Genomic DNA, 26,312 nt, shown 5'->3' on the forward strand with positions numbered 1-26,312 from the left:
CACACTGTAGTAAGGAGAGACAAATTATCTACCTGCTCAGCTTTTAATTGGCCAGCAAAGCTGTTAGTATTAAGGTGCTGGTTTAGCGTTGGGTGCAAATGTTACCTAGGGAGCAAAATATCATGCAACAACAATATTTGTGTCCCTTCCAGACAACCCATGTTGCACTGCAATGGACACACGTTTTTATTGCATGAAGGGCAAACGCTACATGCAGCACACAAATACTGCCAAACCCTATTTTTACATTGGGGTTTTCAGTTGGGAGAGGTTGTGTCCCACCTTCACATTGGGATGTGCAATTAATAGATCTCTCCCCAGCAGCATGGTTTCTCCAGGGGCACACTTCACCCTACATTTGTTCTTAATTCTAAATTAGCCTATAATATTCTGTATATTAGCAGCTCTGTAAATTTACACAGCCCTAATAATAATAATCTCTTTTTGTGACAAATTATTATTTAGAGGAAAAAAAGGGGGATACACTATCGATAGTTCAGACTACAAATATTACACATGTTATATAGGTTTTATGTAACATGCGGACGGCGGTTGGAGTAAGCTGTACACTGGCTCAGCTCTTTGTGAGAATAAGGAAAAGTGGGAACTTGGGCAAATATAAAGCATTGGATATTTCTGAACACTGTTGGCAAACGTCACAGCAGCGCTGAGGATAGACTTCATATCGAAAACAAAGCTGTTTTAGGACCTACTGAGCTACCATCTCTGTTCAGCTGTGGGACCCACAGAGCTCAACTGTCATTGCTGTTTAACATCTGTTCAGCTGCCCACTGAGCTCATTAGTGATTGTTGTTTCCATCTCTGTTTGGCTGCTGGACCCTCTGCACACAACTGTCATTATCCTGAACTCCGTCTTGTCAGAGCAGCAAAAAACTGCCAACTCTATTAACCCCTGCCAGGGGGCGGTAAAGTGTCCTTCACCTCTTCCATTGCCCTGCACCATTTGGATCAATCGTTCCTTTCCACTCTCATTTCCTTCCCCAGCTAATATACATTCATTCACATCTGTCACACTTCATCATGCACCTACTCAATTTACACTCTGAAGAGAAGTGTGATGATAGTAAATAGGGCAAACGCCTTTTCTTTCTCCATCACCCTATTTCTCTCTCCCCTATTATGATTTCCCCTTCACAACTTCCCTCCTCACTAGTCTGCACACATGAACTGTTTTGTCTTCTGCACACACCATAATCACCAGCCTACATAAACAGAAATCAACTTCACACCCAAAAAACCTCCTCGCATGTCCCCTTCCTCACCCTGCACTCTCTCATGGCTGCTGGTGACATCTCACCTAACCCTGGACCTCATACAATGCCCATTCTCTGCTCACGCTCCACATTCCATTCACCCTGTACTTGCAATCCCACAAACCTTATCCACATATCTCTAATACCCTCTTTCCTTCTCCTGTGCACTATGGAACACCAGATCTGTTTGTATCAAACATGCATCCATTCACAATCTATTCATTTCTAAATCCCTTAACCTCCTTGCCATTATAGAAACTTGGCTCAACACCTCTGACACTAAATCCCCTGCAGCTCTCTCCTATGGGGGACTCTCCCTCAGCCATAACCCCAGACTCGGAAACAGACAAGGTGGTGGAGTAGGCATTGCACTTTATCCAAGTTGCACCTTCCAAGTCATACTCTCTGAACCCTCACTCTCATTCTCTTCCTTTGAAGTCCATACAATCTATATATTTTATCCTCTCCACCTTTGTGTTGCTGTCATATATCTCCCCCCATGTCCAGTTTTCCAAATTCTTGACAATTTTGCAGCCTAGTTCACTTATTTAATATCTTTTGACCTACCTACTCCAATACTAGACGATTTCAACATTCCCACTGATAATCCCACTGTCTCTTCTACCACTAAACTTCTTTCACTTACTTCCTCCTTTGGTCTCTCTCAGTGGATCACATCTTATCTCATCGGGTGATGACACCCAAATCTTCATCTCTTCCTCTGACCTGTCCCCTTCTGTACTCTCTTGTGTAAACTGTCTTTCAACTATCCTCACATGGACGTTACCTAAGGCTCAACATATCCAAAACAGAGCTGATCTTCCCTCTTGCCAGAATCACCACCTGCCCCCAAATCTCCCCCACTGTTAACACCACTATTTCCTCAGTCTCCCAAGTCCGCTGCCTTGGTGCCACGCTTGACTCCACTCTCTGCTTTATCCCTCACATCAAGGCTCTTTTCCAGTCTTGTCGATTCCATCTTAAAAACATTTCAAGAATATGCCCTTTTCTTACTCAACACGCTACCAAAAGTCTTATCCATTCCCTCCTCATCTCCAGTCTTGACAACTGCAACCTCCTGCTATCTGGCATCCCTGACACCCATATATCCAAACTTCAATCCATCCTAAATGCTGCTGCAAAACTGATCTTCCTCTCTCACAGCTCCATATCTGCTGCACCACTTTGCAAATACCCACACTGGCCTGTGTCTTCCAGAATCAAATTCAAATTACTCACCCTTACCTACAAAGCCCACAATACCACCACCCCTTCATACATCTCAAAACCCATATCAAAACGTGCACCCTCTCCCCCTCTTAGACCTACCTCTGACCTGTGCCTCGTCTCATCTAACCACCTCTCACTCGCACCTACAAGACTTCTCCCGTGCTGCTCCCCACTTCAGCCCAATCAGGCTTTCCCACAATCTTCAAATCTTTAGACGTTCTCTAAAAACCCAGATCTTTTTTTTAACGCTTACCTTATCCCTGATGGTAATATTCACACCAATACACCCTCACAGCGGTCTCAATCTCCCCTCTAAGCCACACTCTCGCCTTTTGCTTCAGCTGTGCCCTCTTCCACTTAGAATGTAAGTTCTCTAATGAGCAGGGTGTGCATTTATTTTGTCTTTGTTTTCCCTACTGTATGGCCCTGCGGAGCACTGTGGCCCCTTACAAATCTACAATACTATTTTTATCAACAACAACAATAATGTAGTTATCAAAGCAGCTGTGCCCATAGTTTAATGTACATAATGTGATATTCACCGTAAGGTACATACTGCTAATTAATGAGCAACTATTATTGAAATCTGTCTGCATTTTATTTACAAAATGATTTTCAGAGCAATGCACTCTAAAAAGAAACATTAATATTCCCACATTGATCAACACAAAAAGTCAGTGATGAAAATGTTCAACCTATCAATAGGAGGGAGAAAAAGCAACATGAGGTACATAGGTGAATAGCTGGGTCACAGTTAAAAAGGATATTCAGAGGAGGAAATCAGGAAGTCCTTATTACAGTCAAGCCCATCTCATATTTTGGGCTCTATACACCACAATGGATTTGAAATGAAACTAATAAGATGTGCTTTAACTGCAGACTATCAGCTTTAATATGAGTGAATTTACATCTAAATCAGGTGATCAGTGTAGGAATTACAAAGGTTTCTATATGTGTCTCCCACTTTTTAAAGGGACCAAAAGTAATGGGACAAACTAAACAATCCTACATCAAACTTTCACTTTTTAATACTTTGTTGCCAATCCTTTGCAGTCAATTACAGCCTGAAGTCTGGAAGGCATAGACATCACCAGACGCTGGGTTTCATCCCTAGTGATGCTCTGCCAGGCCTTTACTGCAAATGTCTTCAGTTCCTGCTTGTTCTTGGGGCATTTTCCCTTCAGTTTTGTCTTCATAAAGTGAAATGCATGCTCAGTCGAATTCAGGTCAGGTGATTGACTTGGTCATTGCATAACATTCCACTTGTTAGCCTTAAAAAAACTCTTTGGTTGCTTTTGCAGTATGCTTCTGGTCATTGTCCATCTGCGCTGTGAAGCACCGTCCAATGAGTTCTGAAGAATTTGACTGAATATGAGCAGATAATATTGCCCGAAACACTTCAGAATTCATCCTGCTGCTTTTGTCAGCAGTCACATCATCAATAAATACAAAGGAACCAGTTCCATTGGTAGCCATACATGCCCACGCCATGATACTACCACCACCATGCTTCACTGATTAGGTGGTATGTTTTGGATAATGAGCAGTTCCTTTCCTTCTCCATACTCTTCTCTTCCAGCACTCTGGTACAAGTTGATCTTTGTCTCATCTGTTCATAGGATGTTGTTCCAGAACTGTAATGTTTTTTTTAGATGTTGTTTGGCAAACTCTAATCTGGTCTTCCTGTTTTTGTGGCTCACAAATGGTTTACATCTTGTGGTGAACCCTCTATATTCACTCTTGTGAAGTCTTCTCTTGATTGTTGACTTTGACACATATACACCTACCTCCTGGAGAGTGTTCTTGATTTGGCCAACTGTTGTGAAGGGGTTTTTCTTCACCAGGGAAAAAATTCTTCTGTCATCCACCACAGTTGTTTTCCGTGGTCGTCCGGATCTTTTGGTGTTGCTTAGCTCTCCGGTGCATGCTTTCTTTTTAAGAATGTTCCAAACAGTTGATTTGGCCACACCTAATGTTTTTGCTATCTCTCTGATGGGTTTGTTTTGATTTTTCAGCCTAATGATGGCTTGCTTCCCTGATAGTGACAGCTCTTTGGATCTCATATTGAGAGTCGACAGCAACAGATTCCAAATGCAAATGTCACACCTAGAATCAACTCCAGACCTTTTACCTGCTTCATTGATGATGAAATAACGAGGGAATAGCCCACACATGTCCATGAAATAGGTTTTGAGATGATTGTCCCATTACTTTGGGCCCAAAATATGAGAATTGTGTCGATGTCCCAATACTTGACTGTATGTGTGTCACATAATAACCAGAAAGATACAATGATATTGTATTTCTCTTCACACTGCCATACTGACAATAAGCAAGACGTGAACAGGGCAAGCACAGGATTTTTACAAGGGGGATATTAACTTTATGTAGTGTGAATATTTTGTTCATGAAAGACAAAGTACTGCTGTGAAAGAGCATACAAGTCACAAGACCCCGGAGAACAAATGGAAGTGTTTGTACACTACTAGAAATAGCTGTTTAAGTTTCCCTTCACATTTTACATAGAGAGCCTGGTCTTGAAAGGGGATTGCAGTCACCAGTAATCCCCCCCACTGTGCTGAGCATACAAGCCATAACAGGGAACATTTTTGCACAACTAAATAAGCAAAACAAGGTGCCGCAGCCAAATGTTTTCACTTACCTTTCATTTTGGTACTAGAGGAAAAACAAAAAAATCTAGAATCTAATTGTTTGCTTTGGGTTTTATCTGCACCCCCCCCCCCCCCCCTTCTTTCACTTCCCCTCTTCTGCAGTGCAATTCATTTCCCTGCCACAATAGAATTAATTTCCCCTCTCTTCATACAATTAATTTAGCTACCCTTGCTTACCTGCTGTAATTCCTTTCTGAGGGTAGGTGGGCGATGGAGTGAGTGAACATTTGTGTGACTCCTGGTATGTAGGGGAAAGTAGACAGGGAGTCAGGCGAGTCCGTCACGGATATTTGGCTAGTCACAGACCACACTCTCGCACAGCGCTCCCATAACTCCCTGTCTGCTCTTTCCTTTTAGACAGTCACTTCATTATTAACCTGTCCCCAGCACCCTGCACCACCTCTATCCTCAACACCAAGACGGAGCAGAGGCTGCAGGAAATAAGTGCCAGCATGCCGTTACATAGCGTTCCACTACAAATTAACCCTCAGTTACACAGCTTTCTGCTGTTCACCCGTATTCATTAAATGTCCCCCATGGCATAAATCAATTATTCATTCAATAAATGTTCCCCTTGGCATAATGCTGGAACTATTTGAAGTAGAACATTTTCATTCCATTTACAGCAAGTTACCGGTCAGGTTTTCTGGAATTTCCTGCAGGAAGTGACAACCATGTAAATACATGCTATTTACCAGTCCGCATAGGATGACATAAATTGTTATCGGTCACGTCAAGTTAGGTAAGTGCATGGAATCAACCCATCTATTAAAGCTACTGCTAAGCACTGCCTGAGAGCTAGCAAGTAAATTAGTGTTTACACACACAATCATTCTGCAAATTATAGTTTCACCAGCAGCAAAATGTGAGTCATGTTCATTATTATAACTTCCTGCCTAGCAGAGGATCAATATCTTCATATACATTTAGGACAAGATGAAAGATTCCATGGAGCCATGTAAACATAAGGCTGTATATAACATTTTCCTGTACATTAAATATTCACTTTTACAACACATTTAAAGCGGTAAAAGTAACACATTTACAGAGGATGTATTTTTACTGCAATGTCATGAATTGTTTGAACCAGTGCCAACACCACACAGATTCCGAACTCCTTTAATGTGGAAATAGATCCATAAATGTCAATCACTGGCAATGTCACAGATGCACCAGTCAGTAGCGGAGCCAGCCAAAGCCTGGGTACAGCTGCACGTGGTAACTGGATCTCACATACTGTAATTCAATCTCATCCAGTGATGGTTGAACATTGAATTTAAGTATTCGATCCTTCTATGTGTTCTATACGTCCTACTTAAATGTCAAATTCAGGCTGCTCTCAAAACTTCAGTCAAATCTTCAAAATCTACAGAATCAAAGGTGTAATAAAATATTCGAATATGTCTTCAGATATCACAAATTCTGGCAACTTTTGCACTATGCTAAAAGTGGATTAGGAGGAAAATGGGGACAGTGCAATGCAGATGAAGTAGTATCATGGTGTCCCTTTAGATCTACTTTTCCTTGTGTTTTTCATAAAGTTCATAAATTGAACCGAAAGACGTAAAAACACAAGAAAGTCAATAATCTTTTCTGAAATTCTCCAGAGATGTACAGCAGATAAAGAAACGTGTGGTATCGTTGTATTCTTTGTTTACAGGAGATGTCCACATTCCCACAGTGAAAATGTACAGTATGGGAAAGAACAGACATGGTGTATTTGCACCATCTTACATTGTATGATGGAGACCCTGTATTTGTTCCACAAGTAACAAGGCTTTTGAACATACAGCGACTACATTCTTGTTTTGGTGAGTCTACCCAGTGATCCAACTGGCTGCACAGGCTGTGGGGGGAAAATAAACTGAAGGTAACCACCCCCAATAAGGGAGCATACAAGACACGGTGAGGCTGCTCAGTGTTTTACTATACCTACCAGGTGCGTTTATGCTTACACTGCACTACTTCTATGCATGCTGATGGAAAGCTGTGTCTTACGCATGTCCTATTGAACAGGCCCTCTCACGCATTGCCTGCTCTTATTATTTCTAGTTAAAAAAAATCTCCAATACTATACAGTGCTAAGGTATAGGACAACTATCTGTACATAAAAATGAGTAAAATGTACATAATCTTTTGAAAATCATGTAATCTTTACTGAAAAATTTGGGAGCTGCCATTACAACTCAATGTAAAATCTAAAATATTTGTTTTATGTAAGATACGTGTCAGTACATTTTACAAAGGCTTAAAAAAAAATAAAAATAAAAAATTAAAAAATAACATTTATTTAAAATACTTCAATTAAAATACATATTTGCATCAGTAATCATATCCAAAGAGGAGGAGGGGGGGGGGGGGGAAATCACCCTACCTAAGGCATCTGTGAACTGAGCCTTGGGGGCTGTACGATGCAGCAGTTTTTGATGGGGCATAGTCATCTCATAGCACTGGCCAAAAGCCAGGGGGCTGCGTGAAGCTGGGGAAGGAGGTGTGACCATGCAGACCAATAAGAAGTTACAATGACAGAGATTGCAGCTACTCATTGGTTCCCCCGCCCACCCAAAAATGGAGGTGCCCTTGGGGATAGTTATGTCAGCATGCAGTTCTTGGGGCTCCACTAAGGCCAAGCACGCTGTCAGTGAAAACAAGACATTCATTAGACCTCGTACAAGGCTAGATACTTTAAAATATTCTGCACAGAGAAAGATTTCAAAGCTGCATGGGCAAAGTAAAAACTAAAACCACTCCCCCCCCCCCCCCCCCAAAAAAATAGACAATTATTGGAGGCAAATGCAGCCACTGATGTCGACAAAATAATTCTCAGCTTTGGGCACCAAATGTAATTAGGATCATGGTTGTTTTCAGGATACTGCAAGTGAAATCAGATTAGTTTGTAGGTGGCACTGCTTCCCATCGAACACTAGGATTCAGGAACATCTCATGGCAGCTGTTATAAAGAACCAAGTATAGAGAAAGACATTAGTGAGATGAATCTCTACTGATCTTCTAGACAAAAGCACCAATGGTGGATTACTTACCAAGAAGTACAGCTTCGGAAACTTTAGGGGCAGCAATAATTCCTTACCAACTGCTACTAAGTAAACAAGAATATTTAGGACATTCATTTATGAGGTCTTGATTTCTATAACTGGATCACCAAGAAAATATTAGTATAGTAGCCAAGAGGTTTTGTTTTGCCATATACGCAGAGTACAGTCTGCTACTTGAATGACCTTCCATAGGGCAGCTGCAACTGCGTATATAGAACAGGCTGTAGTATAAATGACATTTGCAGCAAACAGATGCTTCTCTCTGGAGGGGGTTACATGACCGCAGAATGTCTCCAGTACAAATGCTTTAGGTAACAGGACACTATTTATAATACAGCAAGAATGTCCTTCAACCCCACAAAAGAGTTTTGTTGTTTTTGGGCTAAATGGTTCAAAATATGAGAGAGAAAACTTAGAATAGATTAGATGTAAGGAAACTGCACTAATGAGTTAAAAGCACAAACAAGAGAATAGCAGAACACGTTCAAAACAATACTGAGCACAACGGTTAAATAATCAGTCCTTTGTTAATTTGCACATAATGCACTCACTGCATTCTCACAGTTAGTAATTGAACTGCAGCCTGAGAAAACAGATTAAGATTTTTTTTTAAAAGTTTCTGCAAAATATAGTTCAATTAAACCAAGTATGGTAAATTGGACGAAATTCTAGAAACAACTTAATTGATTGAAATTGGCTATCATACCTTTCAACTGCACATTTTGCTCACATTTAAAATGCCATGTGATGGCAAAATAAAGATGGCATTTATAGCAGGTTGTGTGCCCTCCAGTGTATACAAATATGACATGAAAACAAAAAGGTAGGAGATGAATATTGGATGAAATTTTCTGTTACTTTAATCATGTAAGCTAAAATACACTGTATATCCCTATACGTGTAATAGTAGCAGACACCACAAGGCCTACTCTTATGAAAGAAACTATACATATACCTATCATCGGCATCAGCTATTTCCATAGCACCACTAATTCTGCAGCGCTGCACAGAGTACTCCACTCACATCAGTCCCTGTCCCATGGAGCTGACAGTCTAAATTCCCTAACACACACAGACAGAGACTAAGGTCAATTTAATAGCAGCCAATTAACCTACCAGTATGTTTTGGAGTGTGGGAGGAAACCCACACAAAACACAGGGAGAACATAGAAACTCCTCACAGATATGGCCATGGTCAGGAATCGAACTCATGACCCCAGTGCCGTGAGGCACAAGTGCTAACCACTGAGCCACTACCTATAAGACTGTACTGGCGAACGCCAGGAGTTGATATTAAACATATGCATAGTACTAATAAAGCCATAAAGGCTATACTACCAACGAGAAATAAAGAAAAATTAAAAAGTAGAAAATAAAACAAGTGACAGTGAACTCACGACTTTGAAATCTACAAATTTCTGTAGTGTTCGCCTAGCTCCTAAAATAATGTCATTTGTGAGGTTGCATTACAATAACAATTATGGTCAGTATATGTTTGGAGGAATGCAATGTCAAAATTTAACCTTACTCAGATTCACTGTACACTTAAACCTAAAGACGTTTTCAAAGCAAATGTAAAAAAAAATAACAAAACAAACAAAAAAAAAAACATAACTGAAAACAAAACACTTCAGGCTGCATGAGGCCTAAACATCATCCTAAGGCTCAAATGAAACAAAAGTTTTTTTAAATACGTAATATTTGCATGCCTAGCCAGAAGTATTGTTTAAACAAAGCATCTCCCAGATCTATTGTCTGGAGTATAAAAAGGAAAAAATAATTCCCGGTAAGTCAGCCAGAGCTCAGCTAGTTCTCTCGTATTACATACAGTAGTAGTACAAGAGTGCATGACAGGGGTGGAAAGTTTACATGTGTTTGTATATTGGAAACCTTCCAGACCACAGGCTAGTGTTTCTAGGAGCTAAACACTATTATAAACTAGGACAACACACTAAAAATAAATCTGTAAAATGATACATTAATAGAGCGAGATTCTAGACTGTTTTCCTTGCAGCGAGGAAAACACAAGAAAGTTTCTTAAGTAAGCAAGGCTTATCCATTACAGAGATGTGTAATTCAAAGTTTATCAAAACCGAAAGTGCCCTATTGTCATTCCAAATATTTAAAGGATTCTCTTTAACTATATAATCTTAAACACTACACTGAAAATAGGGTCATGTATAATCTAATTAGCACAGGTAGAGGGCACATCTATACACATAACTGGGCATCTATGGAAAATCTTTGAAAGCAATCACTTTATTTCCAAAGGTAAGAAGCAGGCTTTATATTAGTGAATCATCCCCAGGAGCTTTAAGTGGCTAATATTCCATGTATGACAAAATACTCATTTCTGGCCAAACTAAATCTCATCACAAAAAAATATTACTTCTAAATATCTAGACTGTACATTGACTGATACTTTAAAGACCTTCAAAAAGCAAATGTTTAAGTGACGTGACCACTTTAACAGAATTGTAATGCTGGCCACATGTGCCATCATTCAGAGGCAAATCTGATTGCCCAACAATCAGTAAGCCATTTGGTCACACACATGGAAGGTCAAATCGTACATACCTGGTCATTCAAGTCCTAGGACAAATCAAGTTTATTGCAAAGGAAAAGATTTCCACAAAAGCTTTACTTCAGCCTCACAAAGGAGGGGTGATGATCATCTCAAGTCAGAGTTAAAGGTTAGACTGGATGATAATTAATGAATAGAATGTGTTCCAGACTAGAGTAACAACTGCTCCATATATTTTTAGAAATCTACAGTAGTCATTGGAACTCCCCCTTTATTCATTTGTTTTAACCAAATTACTTGCTCAGCTGACTTAATTCTAGAGAGAAAATGTTGTGCTAGATTCAGTTAACAAACCTGGACATCCTTTATGTGCTTCTATTACCTTACCCAAGTTCTAGTATCAGTCTTAATTTGCTGGACATGTCTCAGCCTTTTAAACTTTATTTGTTCATGACTTTTTACTGTGGAAGGTTTCCAATATTTTTCACTAGAATCCGCTTAAGTGCCATGATCACAGCTGGGAGGGAATTAGATCCCAGAATCTTGCAGAAAACAATTAATTTCAGCCTATATATGGCTATGTATGTAGCCTCAAAACTTCCACAATGCTCATTAATGACCAGATTATACTATTATGGACATCTGTCATATCCATAGATCAGACTGGAAGATGACTGGGATCAGCTTGTGTGTGTGGCCATCTTCCAACTGCATGAACAGTGTTAAGGAAGCGGTCTGGCCTTGGGAGACTGAAGACAGTGATCCGTTCACTTGACAGCTTTAAAACAGGAGTGGACTTGCTTTGATAATAAGTTAGTAAAGTCCAAATGTAAGAGACATGGAGTAGTAGAAATTAATTTCAAATATTGTATTATGCCAGCATTTATGGCACAGTAGCAGTAACATGGTTAAATCCACTTGGCGTTACTGCATGACAGTTACACCACAATTGACTAGTACTTCCCTTACTCACTCCATACATTTGCACAATAGTGTTATATACCATAATTCAAAGTAAGCCACAGGCAAAAAGAACCTGCCTGTGATCCAAGTACTTCTTTCACTAGTATGCATTATAAAATCTGAAAAATATGATCTCCAAATGTACATCAGTCACCTGGATGTTTTAATTGTGTAGAATATAATTCACTGTCAGCATTTCTAAACGCCTTCCCCCTGGGAGTCTTGTGCACCTGTACAAGCTGTTCTCCCCGGCACCCATGGTAGATTCTGCTGGACCTGCATTTTCAGCAAAAGAACATTTGGATAGAACACATTTGTTCCTCCCAGGAATGCCAACACAGCACGACATCACACCTAAAACATGAATAAATCCCCCAAACAGCAATTTAACCTACACAGTTCCAGACTCATTCTGAAGAATACATAACTTGTTTACGGGGTTCTACAGAACAGACCCCTCAAAATGTATGGCCTGTAAGTAACATTTTTCCACCAAAATCATGATTTTGCCAAAAAACACCAGAGTGCACAGTTTACAGATACCACACATTAGCAGGTGTCCATGCAGCCTCCCTATCAACTTGATTACAAAGCCTACCTGTGAAATGTCACCACTGGGGACCAGGGCTGATGTTGACCATGGTGATATGTGTGGCGTTTGCATGTTGTCCCACATATTATATTGTTTGGACCGCAGGAACAAGCATACACTAGTTATTTAATTAGCATCTCAGTAAATTTGCCCGTCAGTGCATGTGAGCAAGTGTTTTCGTCCTCTTATTAGGGAATTAGATTGTAAGCTTCACTGGGGTAGGGACTAATCTGAACAAATAAATATTCTGTGCTTGGAATACCTCATATGAACCAAGTACCAAACAGAAATCACAAAAACTATAAATTGTGCCAAATACATAAAAAAATATTCACGTTTAGGTCTACATAAGTCTGTGTACGGGCAATATGATCAACATGAAAAGGGTAGTGAAAGGCATTTGTGCAGGAAAGTAAACTTGTCGGTTGGAGCAAGCATAGCTGGTCTATTGGTTACATTGGACATATAAACCTGCCATTGTAAGAACTATGGTACTTAACATGGACACTGAATGATCTAGGAGAAACAGTGGGCATCATGGGTAGAAGGCAGATCTGTATAAATAAAATTGCTAATTAGCATAGTAGATTTTTTTTCTCCCCTTAAAGAGGAACGGACACTTTTTAGATAAACATGGAGCCTTTTGGAGGGAAGCAAAAATAAATTTAAAAAAAATAAGAAAAAAGACAATTTTGATGATCCCTCCACCCAAAGTGGAGTGCAGATAAAAAGTGTGCTCTGCATGTATGTTTTAGAACCAGGCCGCATACTAATATATGCTCGCACCCATGTGACTTCCTCACTAAGTCACATGTCACAGCTTCACTAGCGCTCACAAAGAGGAACTGAACGAAGGAGGTGTAAGTTTATAGCTTATCTGGAATCATGAATGAACAACTGATCGCCACAGATTAGTGGGGTTCCCCAATTTGGGGTATAAACCGCTGTTCGCCTAATGAGATCATAGAAGTTGTTGCAATTTTGTAAAACCTCTTCCAGGTAGCTGGAAGCAGTCGTCACTGGATGGTGTCTGCGCAATCTGACCTACACAGGAAGAGCGCAAGCTGTCAGCAGCTAAAGATATCCAATTACTTAACAAAGTTCCCCTTTCTACAGATCTACTGGAGAAAGGAGCATGAAATTAATTGAAAAAAAAAAAGAAAAATGCAAAAACCTATAAACAAGGAGAAGAGGAGAAGGTGCTGTACAGATGCAGATAACTGCACATGGATCTAACTTCAGGAGAACCCAGTTAAAACTACAGAGCTAGCTTCATGGAAAGAAGACCGGGCACGTCATTAAATTCACAGCTATCGCACTGAAACGGTTACATATTATGCATTCATGTTACACCCCGTGATCACAATAATAAAGTTCAATGGTCCCTGATCTAGGTGCTGATTACAATGAGGAATGGTATTTACCATCTACGTGTAAAACCCTTTCACACTTATTTTAAACACTAACATTTCATTTTGCAGTGTACAAAACATGAACACATGTAATATGGAATCAGGAGGGGAGTGGTACACAGACAGCACTTATCACTGTAGTCACATTTGGATCAAACAATAAACAATTCCATTACACAGTAATGCTTCTGAAAGTCTTCAGTATGAATACTATCAATGTGTGTTATAAAAGACACATGTAATATTACCCACTAACTGTGATATTCTTCCATACGATACTGGAGGGGACAGTTGATAGATATGATGCCTCTTTAGATGTCATTCTATATCAGGGGTAAGCAATCTTAGGCAGCCCAGATGCTGATCCAAATCATCAGCAACAAGGGGTGATGCAATTCAGCAACACTGAAAGGACTAAAGGTTGCTGACCCTTGTTGTATATGTTTCAAGTCACAACCACACATGCACACAGGCAAACACGGACATTACCCAGGAGTCTCCACCCCATATTTCCCAGCTGCGCCCTCTGGAGTTGCGAGATCGGCGTGCCTTGTCTGACAAATGTGAGCGCTATATACCAGGCACAAGAGAACACAAAGGTTGAGCATCTCTGCAGTAATGGTCTAGGCAGTGATCCTTAAGGAAAAAGGAGGCGTTTCCTCCACCCACAGAACAAACATTTATATATCACAAATTCAGCACAGAGGGAATAAAGTTTGTAATAAAACCAACTGTAAATCTAGAAGCCATATTATATACTAGCTTGACCAAAGCTTGTTCCAAAAGGCCAGGCGCTAGTTATTGCTGAAAAGCATTAAGGCACATTCTGATTACTATGAGCCTGATTCATTAAGGAAAGTTAAGTAAGAAATTGAGTAAATTTCTTTACTTAAGTTTTCTGGGCAAAACCATGTTGCAATGTAAGGGGTGCAAATTAGTTTATTATTTTGCACATAAGTTAAAAACTGGCTGTTTTTACATGTAGCACACAAATACTTGATAGCTTATTTGTACACTGAAATTTACAGTTGATCTAGGGAAAAAGAAAGCCAGTATTTAACCTATGTGCAAAATAAAAAAATAATTGGCACCCCTTTCATTGCAACATAGTTATGTCCAGAAGAAAAATTAAAGTAAAATAAATAAGTACTTTCCTTAATAAATCAGGCCCTATGTGTATATCTATAACCCACAGAAATATGTTTAAAGGAAGTCCATCACTATCAGGCCTATTTACTTATGGTGCATGTAGCACAAAATGAGCTGTAATTCATAGAACCACATCATATATTAAACATATTACTTTGTCAGACTGATACAAGCCAGAAAAATGAGAACTAATTGTCAGTTTTCTGCTACAGGTTATAGCATTGTAGACTATGTACAGTAATTTCTTAAATAACATGTATAAAACAAACATGCATGTTATGTTGTGTATACATTTACTGAATTAAAAACGCTCTCAGTAGGCATAAACTACATTTCCAAAAATAACCAAACAAGTAATTTGACAGCAATCATTTCCTTTAAAAGGGAGAGTTACGGAGGAGCATTTCAGGCTCTAACTAGACAATATGCAAATAAACCCTTCCAGTTTTGGAGAACAGACTATTGGGTAATACAGTTTACATGGTAACTCTTTAAGTCAATAAAGAGCTTCACATGCTGACCATAATGTCCTCTCCTACACTGATGAATCGAAAAATGGTTGAAACAGGCTGTCTATAGTTGGGTTTTCTATCTCAGCACAAGTTGTGACACGTGTTACATAGAAATGTATTCTGCTGAATGGGAGCCCTTTATTTGAATACTAGTTTACCATTTAATCCTTTTTCTGAGAAGAACCTCAGAACTCATGTGCCAAAATAAATTGTATCCCCTTAAGCAAAGGCTCTCAGTAATTGACCACTGTATGTTTACTTTGATAAGGATTTAATTTCTTGATACATTCTACAAATAGGTCCGACACCTTTCTGATGAAACTGGAAATATAGGAAACTTCCTTAACATACATCCACACATAAAGGTGAGTTTTCTCTAACAATGGCAGCTTACCCTACCGTTCATCAATGTGGTTTTCTAACAACAGTGATTAGTTGGTTTGCCATCATTAGACATTATATGTGTATTTTTTCACGGTGAACCCAATAAAATAATAATAATTTGTACTTAACATGTAATAAAAACTGTCAATGAAAAGATATTGTCATGACCACAAATACAAACACACAAATACACTACTAGCAAAGGTTAGTTTAATTTGGGTTAAAGTGACCAACAGGGGTGTATAATATATATAAAGTTGTCTTTAAATGTTTTTATTGCGTCAGCTCATTAAAGTGCTTAAGATGTTAAAAAAGTAGAACAGGAACAACCTGTAGTTCAGCTTATTAATACGCAGTATGACAGTAAACAGACCGGGTTTACCTTGCTAGTAGATGCTTTATAAGTGGTCTTCAATTTCTGGGACAGCTGGCTTGTACTATGACTAGCTGCAGAGACAAAAAACAAGTGGAGATTACACATAATATAAATACTCCACAGCAGGATACTGTAGCGCTGTTCAACCAGCTCAGTTATTTTCCATTCCAACTAGTGCACATAATGTAATGCCATTCCTATACAACTACATTGTATTTATTTTATGAACGGTTTACATGGATTTAGTGTTTTGCTGATTTTTTTTTCATACTAAATTAATAGCTGCAATTTGGCAGCATGTTATAAATGTACGAATTTTCCAAATCAATACTGCAAGAAGTCTCACCCGCAGTTCTATATCCAGGCACATTCTTCATACCGCCAAATCAAACTGATTTCAAACATAACATGCACATAGGCCGTAATAATAATATAGAGCATGTCTGGGTCTTGGCAAGTAAATATCTCTACAAATAAGTGGAAAGCTGTAAGAAAGCAATGTGTCCTGGTACAACTGGAAAGGGTGAGCGGTCTGTGGCTTACCAGCATGTCTAGAACTACAACCCCCAGCAGTGTAGACGCCAGGTGATAGAGGAAGAAGTTGCCCAAGTGCTTTCCACATACCAGAACTTATATACAGGCCAAAACCGAGAAATGCCACATACCAGAAATACATGGACACACCGGTCATCAACACCTTCTACCACAAAGATCATTTACACATGACAACTCCTATTGTCTCATTTCTGGGTATGAAAACCCGCAGATCCCAGACATCCAAGTTATCTGCTCCCTCCTGAGACACATGCAGCCACTAGATAGACTGGAACATTTGCATAGATTACAATACATACAGACACTGCAGTTTTGGAGGTTTGAAAGCGAGACTTGTTTTATTGCATCGTCATTTACCTTTTGCTTTCATTTGACCTTTACTTAATTCAGCTCCATCGATTGTTTGCCCTTCTACTGCCAGACGTTCATTCAATGTGTCTATCTCGCGTCGCACTTCGATAAAACAAAAGAAACAATTAGACAATCGAGCGAAATGTCATTTAACTATTGCTAAAGCTGAAGAATTATAAATCATGTTTCTATAGTACAAAATCCCAATCTTCATTCCAGGAGAGACTTACCTCTATTACATATACCACAGGATAAAGGGCAAATTAAATGGAGGCTTTACCAGTTGAAGGGGGAAAAGATGTCAGATACATAGAAAGATCTCAGTAATAGTTGTGTGATACACTTGCTATGTGTGACCTTGGAGTTCATGACTTATTTTAAACAAGTCTGAGTACAATGAATTGTTAAAGACCAAGAACCTTTTACTGTATGCAGTGTCTATCATAGCAAAAACATAAAAACATGTTATGTGTATAGACCTCTCCACAAATACAGTGATATTTAATAAAGGATAGACATGGTTCTTGTTGTAATGAATGTGTGAGGCCTGGTGGAGAAAGCACTGACCTAAATAGCTAGTTATTCCTCAATCATTCTAAAAATAAATATACAGTATTATGGTATAATACTAGAACGCAATCCTCACGAGTGAACAGGAGACCTTTTATCATATACTGTACCCAAAATAACATATATAGCACAAAGATCAAGTATGGGGGAGGGGGTGAAAAAGTAAACCAACCAAACATTGTTAGTTTAAGAAACTGTATGCCTCCTTCAGGCTATAAAGAAATCCAGTGGTAAACTAATAGAAGGAACTTTTCCAAAGCAGACAGTGAAATAGTTTTACATAGTACCGCAGCTGCGACCAGCCCGAGATCTACCACAGACACAGGTCCCTCTTCATTTTATATACATTTCTAACCTATGGGTGCTGAGGAAGATTCCGCAAAACATCTCTCACTGCCAGCCAAAAAATAAACATTAAGCTACCTACAAATCTATACTAGTTCAACACTCCCTATTCTAACATTTGCATTTATGATTTATCAAGTTTATTCATGAGACTGAAGCCCATGAATTCACCAGGAACCAGTGACATCACAAGGACAGTACTAGCACTCAGGAAAACCATTGACTGTCTTTTCTTACCCCCCAGTACAGGTCTGTCCACCTAGACGTGAAGACAATGGGTACACTCTAAAGACGCTGAAAAATTCCAACTTCTTTATCCGCATCAAGAAAGGCATTCTATTTACAATGATCTAAATGAAAAACACTGACCATAATAACGTCTGACCACTTCCCTTGTGTCCAAATCTATTATATGCCACAACATGGAGATGTACCGTAATCCAGAACTGGCATCTAGCTTTGCTCAATTTTGTCCAAATTACAATAACGAAAGCAAACTCCTGATTGGTTTTTATGCATTAGGTGTTTACAGGTAGAAAAATATACATCCTCTTGAGTACTCATTTACTGGTTAATCTAGCAACACCCGATGGTATTAATCTATTTTTTCTAGTGTTCATTTTCCTATTAACTGCCATTATACAATACACAAATATATTATATAACACCCATTTCCTCCCAGGGGTTGCGAAAGGAGAACTAAAGGTCAAGCATGGAAAATAGATTAGTATAAATGTAATGTAGACATCATAAACATTACTAAGCCAATATTATTATTATTTTCTTCATTTCATTTGCCTTTCAGACAAGACTTAAAGCTTAAAAGAAAGTAATAAAATTAAACCGAAGCAATCAGCTTTGCCTTGTTTCTTCTCTTGTATTATTTGGTATGTTATTTTTCTCCACAAAAATGTGGTTTATCTTTTCCTTCTGCATGCTTTGCAAAATTTTTTGTGTGTAAAGTAAAGTACTTATCATGTACCCTTTCCTTTACTGTACAGAGACAGAGCACTAACTAATTACATCTACCGAAACCTAGACAATCAGAGCTGTCTTACCGCATGGGCACGCTGGGCAGTTGACCGGGGGCGCCATGAGCTTAGGGGCCCTATAGGCTTGCCAACTTTCCAGTATATTATTCCGGGAGATTTATTCAGGACCTTCAAACCCTCTTTATTAAAATGTTTAGTTGGACTAATTAGCTCAGTATCAGCTGTTATCTGTACATGCAATCTTGCTGTTGTGCATACATATCTTGACCTTGGTGAACACAACGTACACGTACTAACTGTACATAAGCAAGACAAAATCAACACCATTTTTTAAAAGCAATTTTTGAAGTAATTCTCTGCAAAGAAATTTCACAAATGTTTGTGCTGAACCCTTGATAATAATTCATAGTAATTTCGTACTGTGCCATTTCCGTCTGTACAATATCCCAAGTACCATTTTTATGTTGAATTTCTTGTTTTTCCACTTAACAGCTCATGTTATATTGTGCAAATGTTTGTATGGATTAATCTCTGCTGTACAGCATGCTTTTTAATGTTTAAACACTGATTTTGTTGGAGGTACCAATAAACATTTTATTTCTGTGAGTGTTTGTGTAGGTAGGGCCCCAGTGCACTGCTTTGCCCGGGGGTCTATAATGCTGTTAAGACAGCCCTGAAGACAACACCAAGTTGAAGTTCTGTCACCCAAGTCTGAGATTAAGAAATAACCCGAAATTAATAATGCTCCGACAAGACATACATAGCAAAATAATTTGAACTAAAATTGTTCTTTTAAAACTTTTTACATTACTTGTTATTTCACCATGTATCATTTAGCAATCCCTTTCTAAATATAAATAAAATAATAATAATAATAATAATAAGTTCTAGTGTGCACATACAGTGTTACCTGATCTATCCCGCAGTACTTACATTCCAAGTTCTCAATGTAGAGGTTCTCAAATTCCCTTTCTATTTGCCCAAAAAGCTCCAAGAGTGTATTCCGCATTGATGACGGCAGCTTAGAATCCTACATAAAAATAAAAATTAAGAAGAATTGCAGGTTTGTTAGTGGAGAGCTGGAAGCATTTCAATATGAGGCAGCATTGAGTCACTCTACAGCGGTTACCGCGGATATAATGTTTGATACACTTGCACAATTGACTTGCTGGTTAAATACCAATCCAAGTTACGTAAATGCCATAAAAGTCCACTTTTACAAATGATGGTATTTTTTGATCAGCAGGAAATAAATTTGTGATGAGCACAAAAGTGCCGAGCACAGGGGTGAGAAAAGCCTCAGCAGTGAAAGCGGTAAGTAAATATTATTTGTATGAGAAAACATTACTGAGCACTGTACAGAGAACAGTTAATCACAACAGACGCTGCCCTTTTTGAGCTCAAGTCAAAATTCCCTACCACACACACACACACACGGGTCCATTTTGGTTAGGGAGCAATGCTAACCACTGTGCCATCAAGCTATCCATACTGCAAAATCTAAGAACTGCAGGGGTGAACTTGCGAGTTTTAGGCTGGGAAGGGCAGCCATGGCAGAGACATTTCACCAAGTAGCGGCTCGAGTACCAGTTATATAGTGCAAAAATATTACACATTTCAGTACAAGAGAGACTCATGCAAACCGGGCAACACAAATGGAGGACAAGCACTTAGTAATGTGAGCAGATGTAGCAGGGTTTGTCTCCCCATGCAGGACAGGACGTAATAATGAACAACCTAAGACTACGCGGTATAATCCATTTTTAATTTAGGAGATCTATAACTTATCAATATTTTCAATCTGCCATTAGTAACCAATATAACGAGGAAGCACACTTGGGGAGGGAATATTGTGCAATAGTTTGTGTTTAAATAGGCACTAATGTAGCAGTAAATTGTGATGTCCAAAGAAAAATCAATATCTTGTCTTTGTCGGCGTTAATTTAAGGCTAATCAATTTGGAACAACGGGTACATTTTATGACCTATACATGCAAGTTGCTAATTATTTATGTAAACGCCAACATATTACTCAGCACTTTGCAGAGAACGCTTCATTAACACATCATTGCCTGACACAGTGGAGCTTACAGGCTAAATCTAGCCTCTAACATACGAACATTAAAAGTATACAAGTTAGTTTTTGGATGGATTTGTCTCAATGTTTTTATGGCCTGTGATAGCAACTCTGTTTGTGTAAAATGACTATATTAGATCTGTGTAACAACAGAAGGGAAAGAGAACTATAAAATGCAGCAAAGTATATTACACGTGCTATGTTTATTCAAAAGGATTCAATAAATTCAACACGGATGACATCCAAGGACTTATGGGTCAGGGTTTACAAATTAACACTTTTCACCTCTGAAAAGACTATTTAATAGCTTTACCCAGGGCTTGTCAAATCCCAGGAGCCAGGTAGCGAATACACTTAGAAAATGACTCCCAAAAGTACCAGCATTAAGTTATTTTTTTAATATGATATTAATGTGATACGCTGGGAAATTAAAAAAAAAAAAAAAAAAAAAGAAGAGGGCAAACAAACAAAAAACCTCAACATGAAAACATACACACTTTACACATGTTTTAGTGATGTGCTGCAAGTTATTGTAACGCATGAGAAATCCTGATTGCCGTGCTATATTTTAAGAGCACAATGGTGGACCAGCGCCACTAGCGCTTATTTAACCTGCTTATTAGGCCTTTTTTAAACGTATAACAAAAACACAAAAAATGCGGATGTGTGTACAAGGCCTAAAAGATGCCGATGGCTCTTAGATTTGCCTGGACGGCTGCTAAATTATACAATATTTTGTCCACCCTGCTCTATATAGTTGACCGAGTAGTCATCGTAGCACAAAATCTAAAAATCTTTAAAAGAAAAGAAAAACAAACAAACAAACCAGACAAAGCACTTTGGTCTACATTTATCACCCCTGTAAAAATGAAAGGTGGGATCGGATTGGTTGCTATGAGCAACATCTTCACTTCTCATTTTCTAGAATGTACTAGATAAATATCTATAATCGGATTGGTTGCTATAGACAATACCTCCACTTTGCCTTTTTAGGTTTTATACATCTACCTCTGTGTCCAGGGCCCAAGACATAGAGAGTATGGTGTAATACACACAAAATGCAAGAGAAGACAAGAAAGGTGCAGTACAGAACAGGGTGGGAGCCTGGATGTGTAGAGAGATTAGTTTAACCAGACAGCCCTTCCTGCAAGATAGATAAAAAACAAACCACCACATTACCCAAACGTTAACCACTCCAGAGAGTATGTGCTTCATAAACTAGCAAAACAAATTATTAATATAGCTACAGCTTTAGTTGCAAAGCAAACCAAGTCCCTCTTGCACTCAAAATCACCAGGACAAAGTCTGTAAAAACCAGATGCAAATTAAACATTAATACAAGGAAATGTGAATTTTTTATTATGTTTATGGATAAACAGAGTTGTACATTTTAAGCCTTCTGTACACATTCACCTTTCATACATGTACACAAGTCTACAAATGAAACAAGTATCTGCAGCTAGCTCTAACCTGCCAAAAATGAACATAAAAAGGGAGCGAGGCAGCCTGGACATACTGTAAACGGAGTTATAAAGCCTGAACATACAAAGCAAGCAGCATAGAGACAAAAGATTTGCAAGTTCAGCACTGCACACAGTATCCCGTTCCTAATTTATTCCAACTAGACCGGCTGCCTTTCACTTCTAAAGAGGGAACAGGCAGCCACTGACAACCACAGACAATGACGGCAGCAAATGTCAGGGCTATAAGCAATCAAAAGTGGTCACAAACACAGTATCAAAAGGAAAATAACCAACACCACCACCATATAAGGGAAGTTAAGCAAGAGACCTGTACTACACAAGCAGACACAAACATAACTAGTGGAAGATGAGGATGCTGATGTGAGGATCAGAGCTGAGCACAGGCCTCAAAAAGCCGCATGGCTAGCTGCATTTCCACTTTCTAGCTGCATCGTGTCACTGCTTCACTCCACCAGCATAATTAGATGTCTCAGTGCAGTAACTATTGGTGCGGAGATAGATCTAAGCACATTGTGGGACAGAGGCGACTGCATTATGTTACAGTATACAGCTGGGCCTCCTTTGTCATCATCCCAATTCATCAATGGAATCTGCGACAGAGGAAGTCGGTTGCAGAGGAGGCCTCCCCATTATCCAGGTATCCACATTTTTACCAGGATATGTCTAGAGGTCAACATGACCTTTCAAAGCTGCTAGTTATAAAAAGGAAATGTTCTTTACATCAATACTATTTGACTATTTTCAGTGTGTGGGCTAGAACCGGATACAATAATTACCTGTGTTCTGATATTTCCAGGTCACCCAACAAACGAATGACAAAGCAGCTGCAATAGGCCCTTACTACAGTGGGTATTACTGAAATCAAACTCCAGCCCAGAAACTAGAACGTTGTATATCTGAAATGTGAAGATTTTCAATTCCCACAATGATGGGCAACATACATTGTTCTAAGTGACCCTCATTTAACATTAAAAAGGTGGATTAGGTAAATTGCTGAAAAGTAAAATAACTGAAGACAATACCCAAGCAGCTGAAAGAGCTGCTGGCAAGGCTGAGGTTACAAATGAATGTGCATGAATTACTGCAGACAACAGTGTAGGTGGAATGAATGTGGATTGCCTGTACAGCCATTCATCAATTGCAGAAAGAGAAAAAAAGGAAAAAGACAAAAAGAAAAAATGAGCCGCAGGTTTAGTGAAAAGGAACAGCTGCTATCTCAGAACATGCAAGCCTTTATTCAATGTGATCATGTCTGGTTAACAAAAAATATAGGCGATGTATGTCTTCTATGGGGGGAATTAAACTATAAAAAAAATCAGCGCAATGTGTCTCCGGAAACTGGCACGTGACACCTCACAGGTTTGTTTTTTTTGTAGGAAAAAAAACTAGAGATGGTCACTGACCCCCGTGTTTTGGTTTTGTTTTTGGTTTACCTTCGTGTTTTGGTTTTGCAAAACCGCCCTTGCGTATTTTGGTTTTGTTTTGTTTTGCTATTTTTGAAAAAAAATAAAAAATTTTTGGTCTAAAATAACCTAATTTAGTGCTTCTTAGATAAGTGAGGTAATTCTAAAGCTAATAAATTATGAAAAAAACAGTTTAATCCCTGGTAGGCCTTCCTTAATGCGAACACTTGTCTGCAAATTATACAGTCAAACCTGGTTGTCTACCTCCTCCATCTTTGATTATTGGCAATGTAGCCATCGTCTTTGGGTGTATATTACACCCTCCACTTGTAGTTGAATATTATAAAAGCAGCCTGCACAAACTGTGGAGCTAGAAAGTAAAATTAAATGGACCACGGTACATTGGTGGCTATCTATGACCCCTCCCCCCCCGTCCTCCACTTGTAGTTGAATATAAAAAAAAGCAGCCTGCATAGACTGTAGAACTATTAATTTGAATATACAAAGAAATGGACAAAGGCAGTTTGGTATCTGTCAGCATCAGATCCCCTCTCCACTAGGAGTAAAATAGAAAACTATTCAGCAGTTATATAATCTGAAATATAAATAGAAATTGAGAAGGGCAATTTGGTATCTGTCTGCATCATAATCATCAACATCCTCATAAGCGCCCTCGTCACCTCCATAAATCTCCCCCTCATCCTCTTCTATTTCCAAAGTGGCATCCTCAATTTGTGTATCAGCGGCTACACTCGGGCTGTTCAGGTACACATCAGCAGAACTGCTGAAAGGGCCCTTCTTTATGGGTACACTAACAGAATGCTCACGATTATATATACCACTGTTGGATGGACTCTCCACAGGGATTGGTGTCATTTGTGAATCAGAGCAAACATTATCCTCTAATGCCTTACTGTTATCTTGCAGCTCGGCTTTGACGCGTAACAGTAGTTGTGCACCAATTGTAGGCTCGGTAACTTTTTGGGATCTGCCACTAATAGCCAAAGGTGAAGGCCTCATTCTCTCTTTGCCACTGCGTGTGTAGAATGGCATGTTGGCAATTTTTTTTTTTTAATCGGCACTTAACTTTTGCTCAGTAACACTTCTTTTTCGCTTCAACACAGTAAAAAAAAAAAAAAAAAAAAATTAGATTATTTTTTTTTGGACGGATTTCGAAACACTCTGTAGTTTGACATTGCCTTGCCCAGATGACGTACTGGAAACACTAACATCAGGACTGGTGACAGAACCTGGTTGCTCATTCTGATCATATGTGGACTGCTTTGAATCCATTCTGAGCGCAAAGCACTTGTAGTGGTAAAAATTATTTGGTAAGATACTGCTGACAAATATGACTTTTGACAGCCAGAAATATTTATGCACAATTATGGGGGGGGGGGGGGGGGGGGGGGGGGGACACCCCAAAAACACTGGGGAGTGCCAAATATTACAAAAATAAAATAAACCTCTATCCTCCTCTCTTCTCTAGCAATTTTTGTTACAGCAATTGGAATAAGAATATTGTATTCTCTGTCCCTGCTCTAATCAGCCTGTGACTACACCCTGCTCTCTCCCCTCTGTCAAATGGCGATGGATTGCTGTGGAGGCAGGTATTTATATTCTTCAAGTATCGTGAGAACCGAGCCACGAGATCCGACGATGTTACGATGACGTTCGGCCTCGATTTGGATACCCAAAGTTCGGGTGGGTTCGGTTCTCGGGGAACCGGACCCGCCCATCTCTAGAAAAAAACGCTCATTTTAGCTTGCAAACCATAGAGGTGAAAGCAAAAATGAGCATTATTAATTACTGTAATAATGGTAATTATTACAATAAATTGAATCTGACCCTATGTATGGCGGCACGGTGACAAGCATCGCTGTCTCAGTGCCGGGTCATGGATTCAATTCCAACCAGGATGCTATCTGCATGGAGTTAGTATGGATTTCCTCCATCAAACGTACTAGTAGGCCGATTGATCTCTGACAAAAGGGACCAAAAGCTTCCTACTTATAGATAACTAACCCTGTTCTCTATAACTGTGCGAGGATGAGACACTCACCTGTCCTTCCAACATGTCCCTCTGCAGACTGGGGCGATCCTGCTCGGAGCTGTTCACCCGTTTTAACGTTAGACTGTTGGACTTGCGTTTCTGCTTGGTCTGCCGCGCAGCTGCCCAGCTCCCACTTTCAGTGGGCATCTCTCCTCACTTGTGGGTTGTGGATCAGTAGAAACCAGACTGAAATGACAGGATTTTTATTGTAAGACTTCATGATGGAAGAACCAAACCACACACTTGAAATACTTTAAAAATGCATTTAAACAATTGGATTACTATCACAAGAGAGCAGCAAATGAAAATCTATCAAGAAAAGCACATTATTATGTATCCACT

The 26,312-nt window shown here is 39.2% G+C and overlaps 1 protein-coding gene across 4 annotated transcripts in view; it reads right to left on the reverse strand.

The window, feature by feature from the left end:
- WDR37 (WD repeat domain 37) overlaps nucleotides 1–26,312 on the reverse strand; it is a 116,082-nt gene that overhangs the window by 43,502 nt on the left and 46,268 nt on the right. For 3 of the 4 annotated variants that reach the window (XM_075212081.1, XM_075212080.1, XM_075212082.1), the window contains 5 exons: nucleotides 25,980–26,156; nucleotides 19,888–19,984; nucleotides 17,054–17,149; nucleotides 16,148–16,212; nucleotides 14,210–14,290 (listed from right to left, as the gene is read on the reverse strand). In XM_075212081.1, coding sequence (XP_075068182.1) covers nucleotides 14,210–14,290; nucleotides 16,148–16,212; nucleotides 17,054–17,149; nucleotides 19,888–19,984; nucleotides 25,980–26,117 — 477 coding nt within the window. In that variant the 5' untranslated portion in view covers nucleotides 26,118–26,156. The remainder of the gene's footprint in view (nucleotides 1–14,209; nucleotides 14,291–16,147; nucleotides 16,213–17,053; nucleotides 17,150–19,887; nucleotides 19,985–25,979; nucleotides 26,157–26,312) is intronic. The other variant, XM_075212083.1, reaches the window with a different exon arrangement.

Source organism: Mixophyes fleayi, chromosome 5 (assembly GCF_038048845.1).
Source record: "Mixophyes fleayi isolate aMixFle1 chromosome 5, aMixFle1.hap1, whole genome shotgun sequence".
NCBI classification, from domain to species: Eukaryota; Metazoa; Chordata; class Amphibia; order Anura; family Limnodynastidae; genus Mixophyes; species Mixophyes fleayi.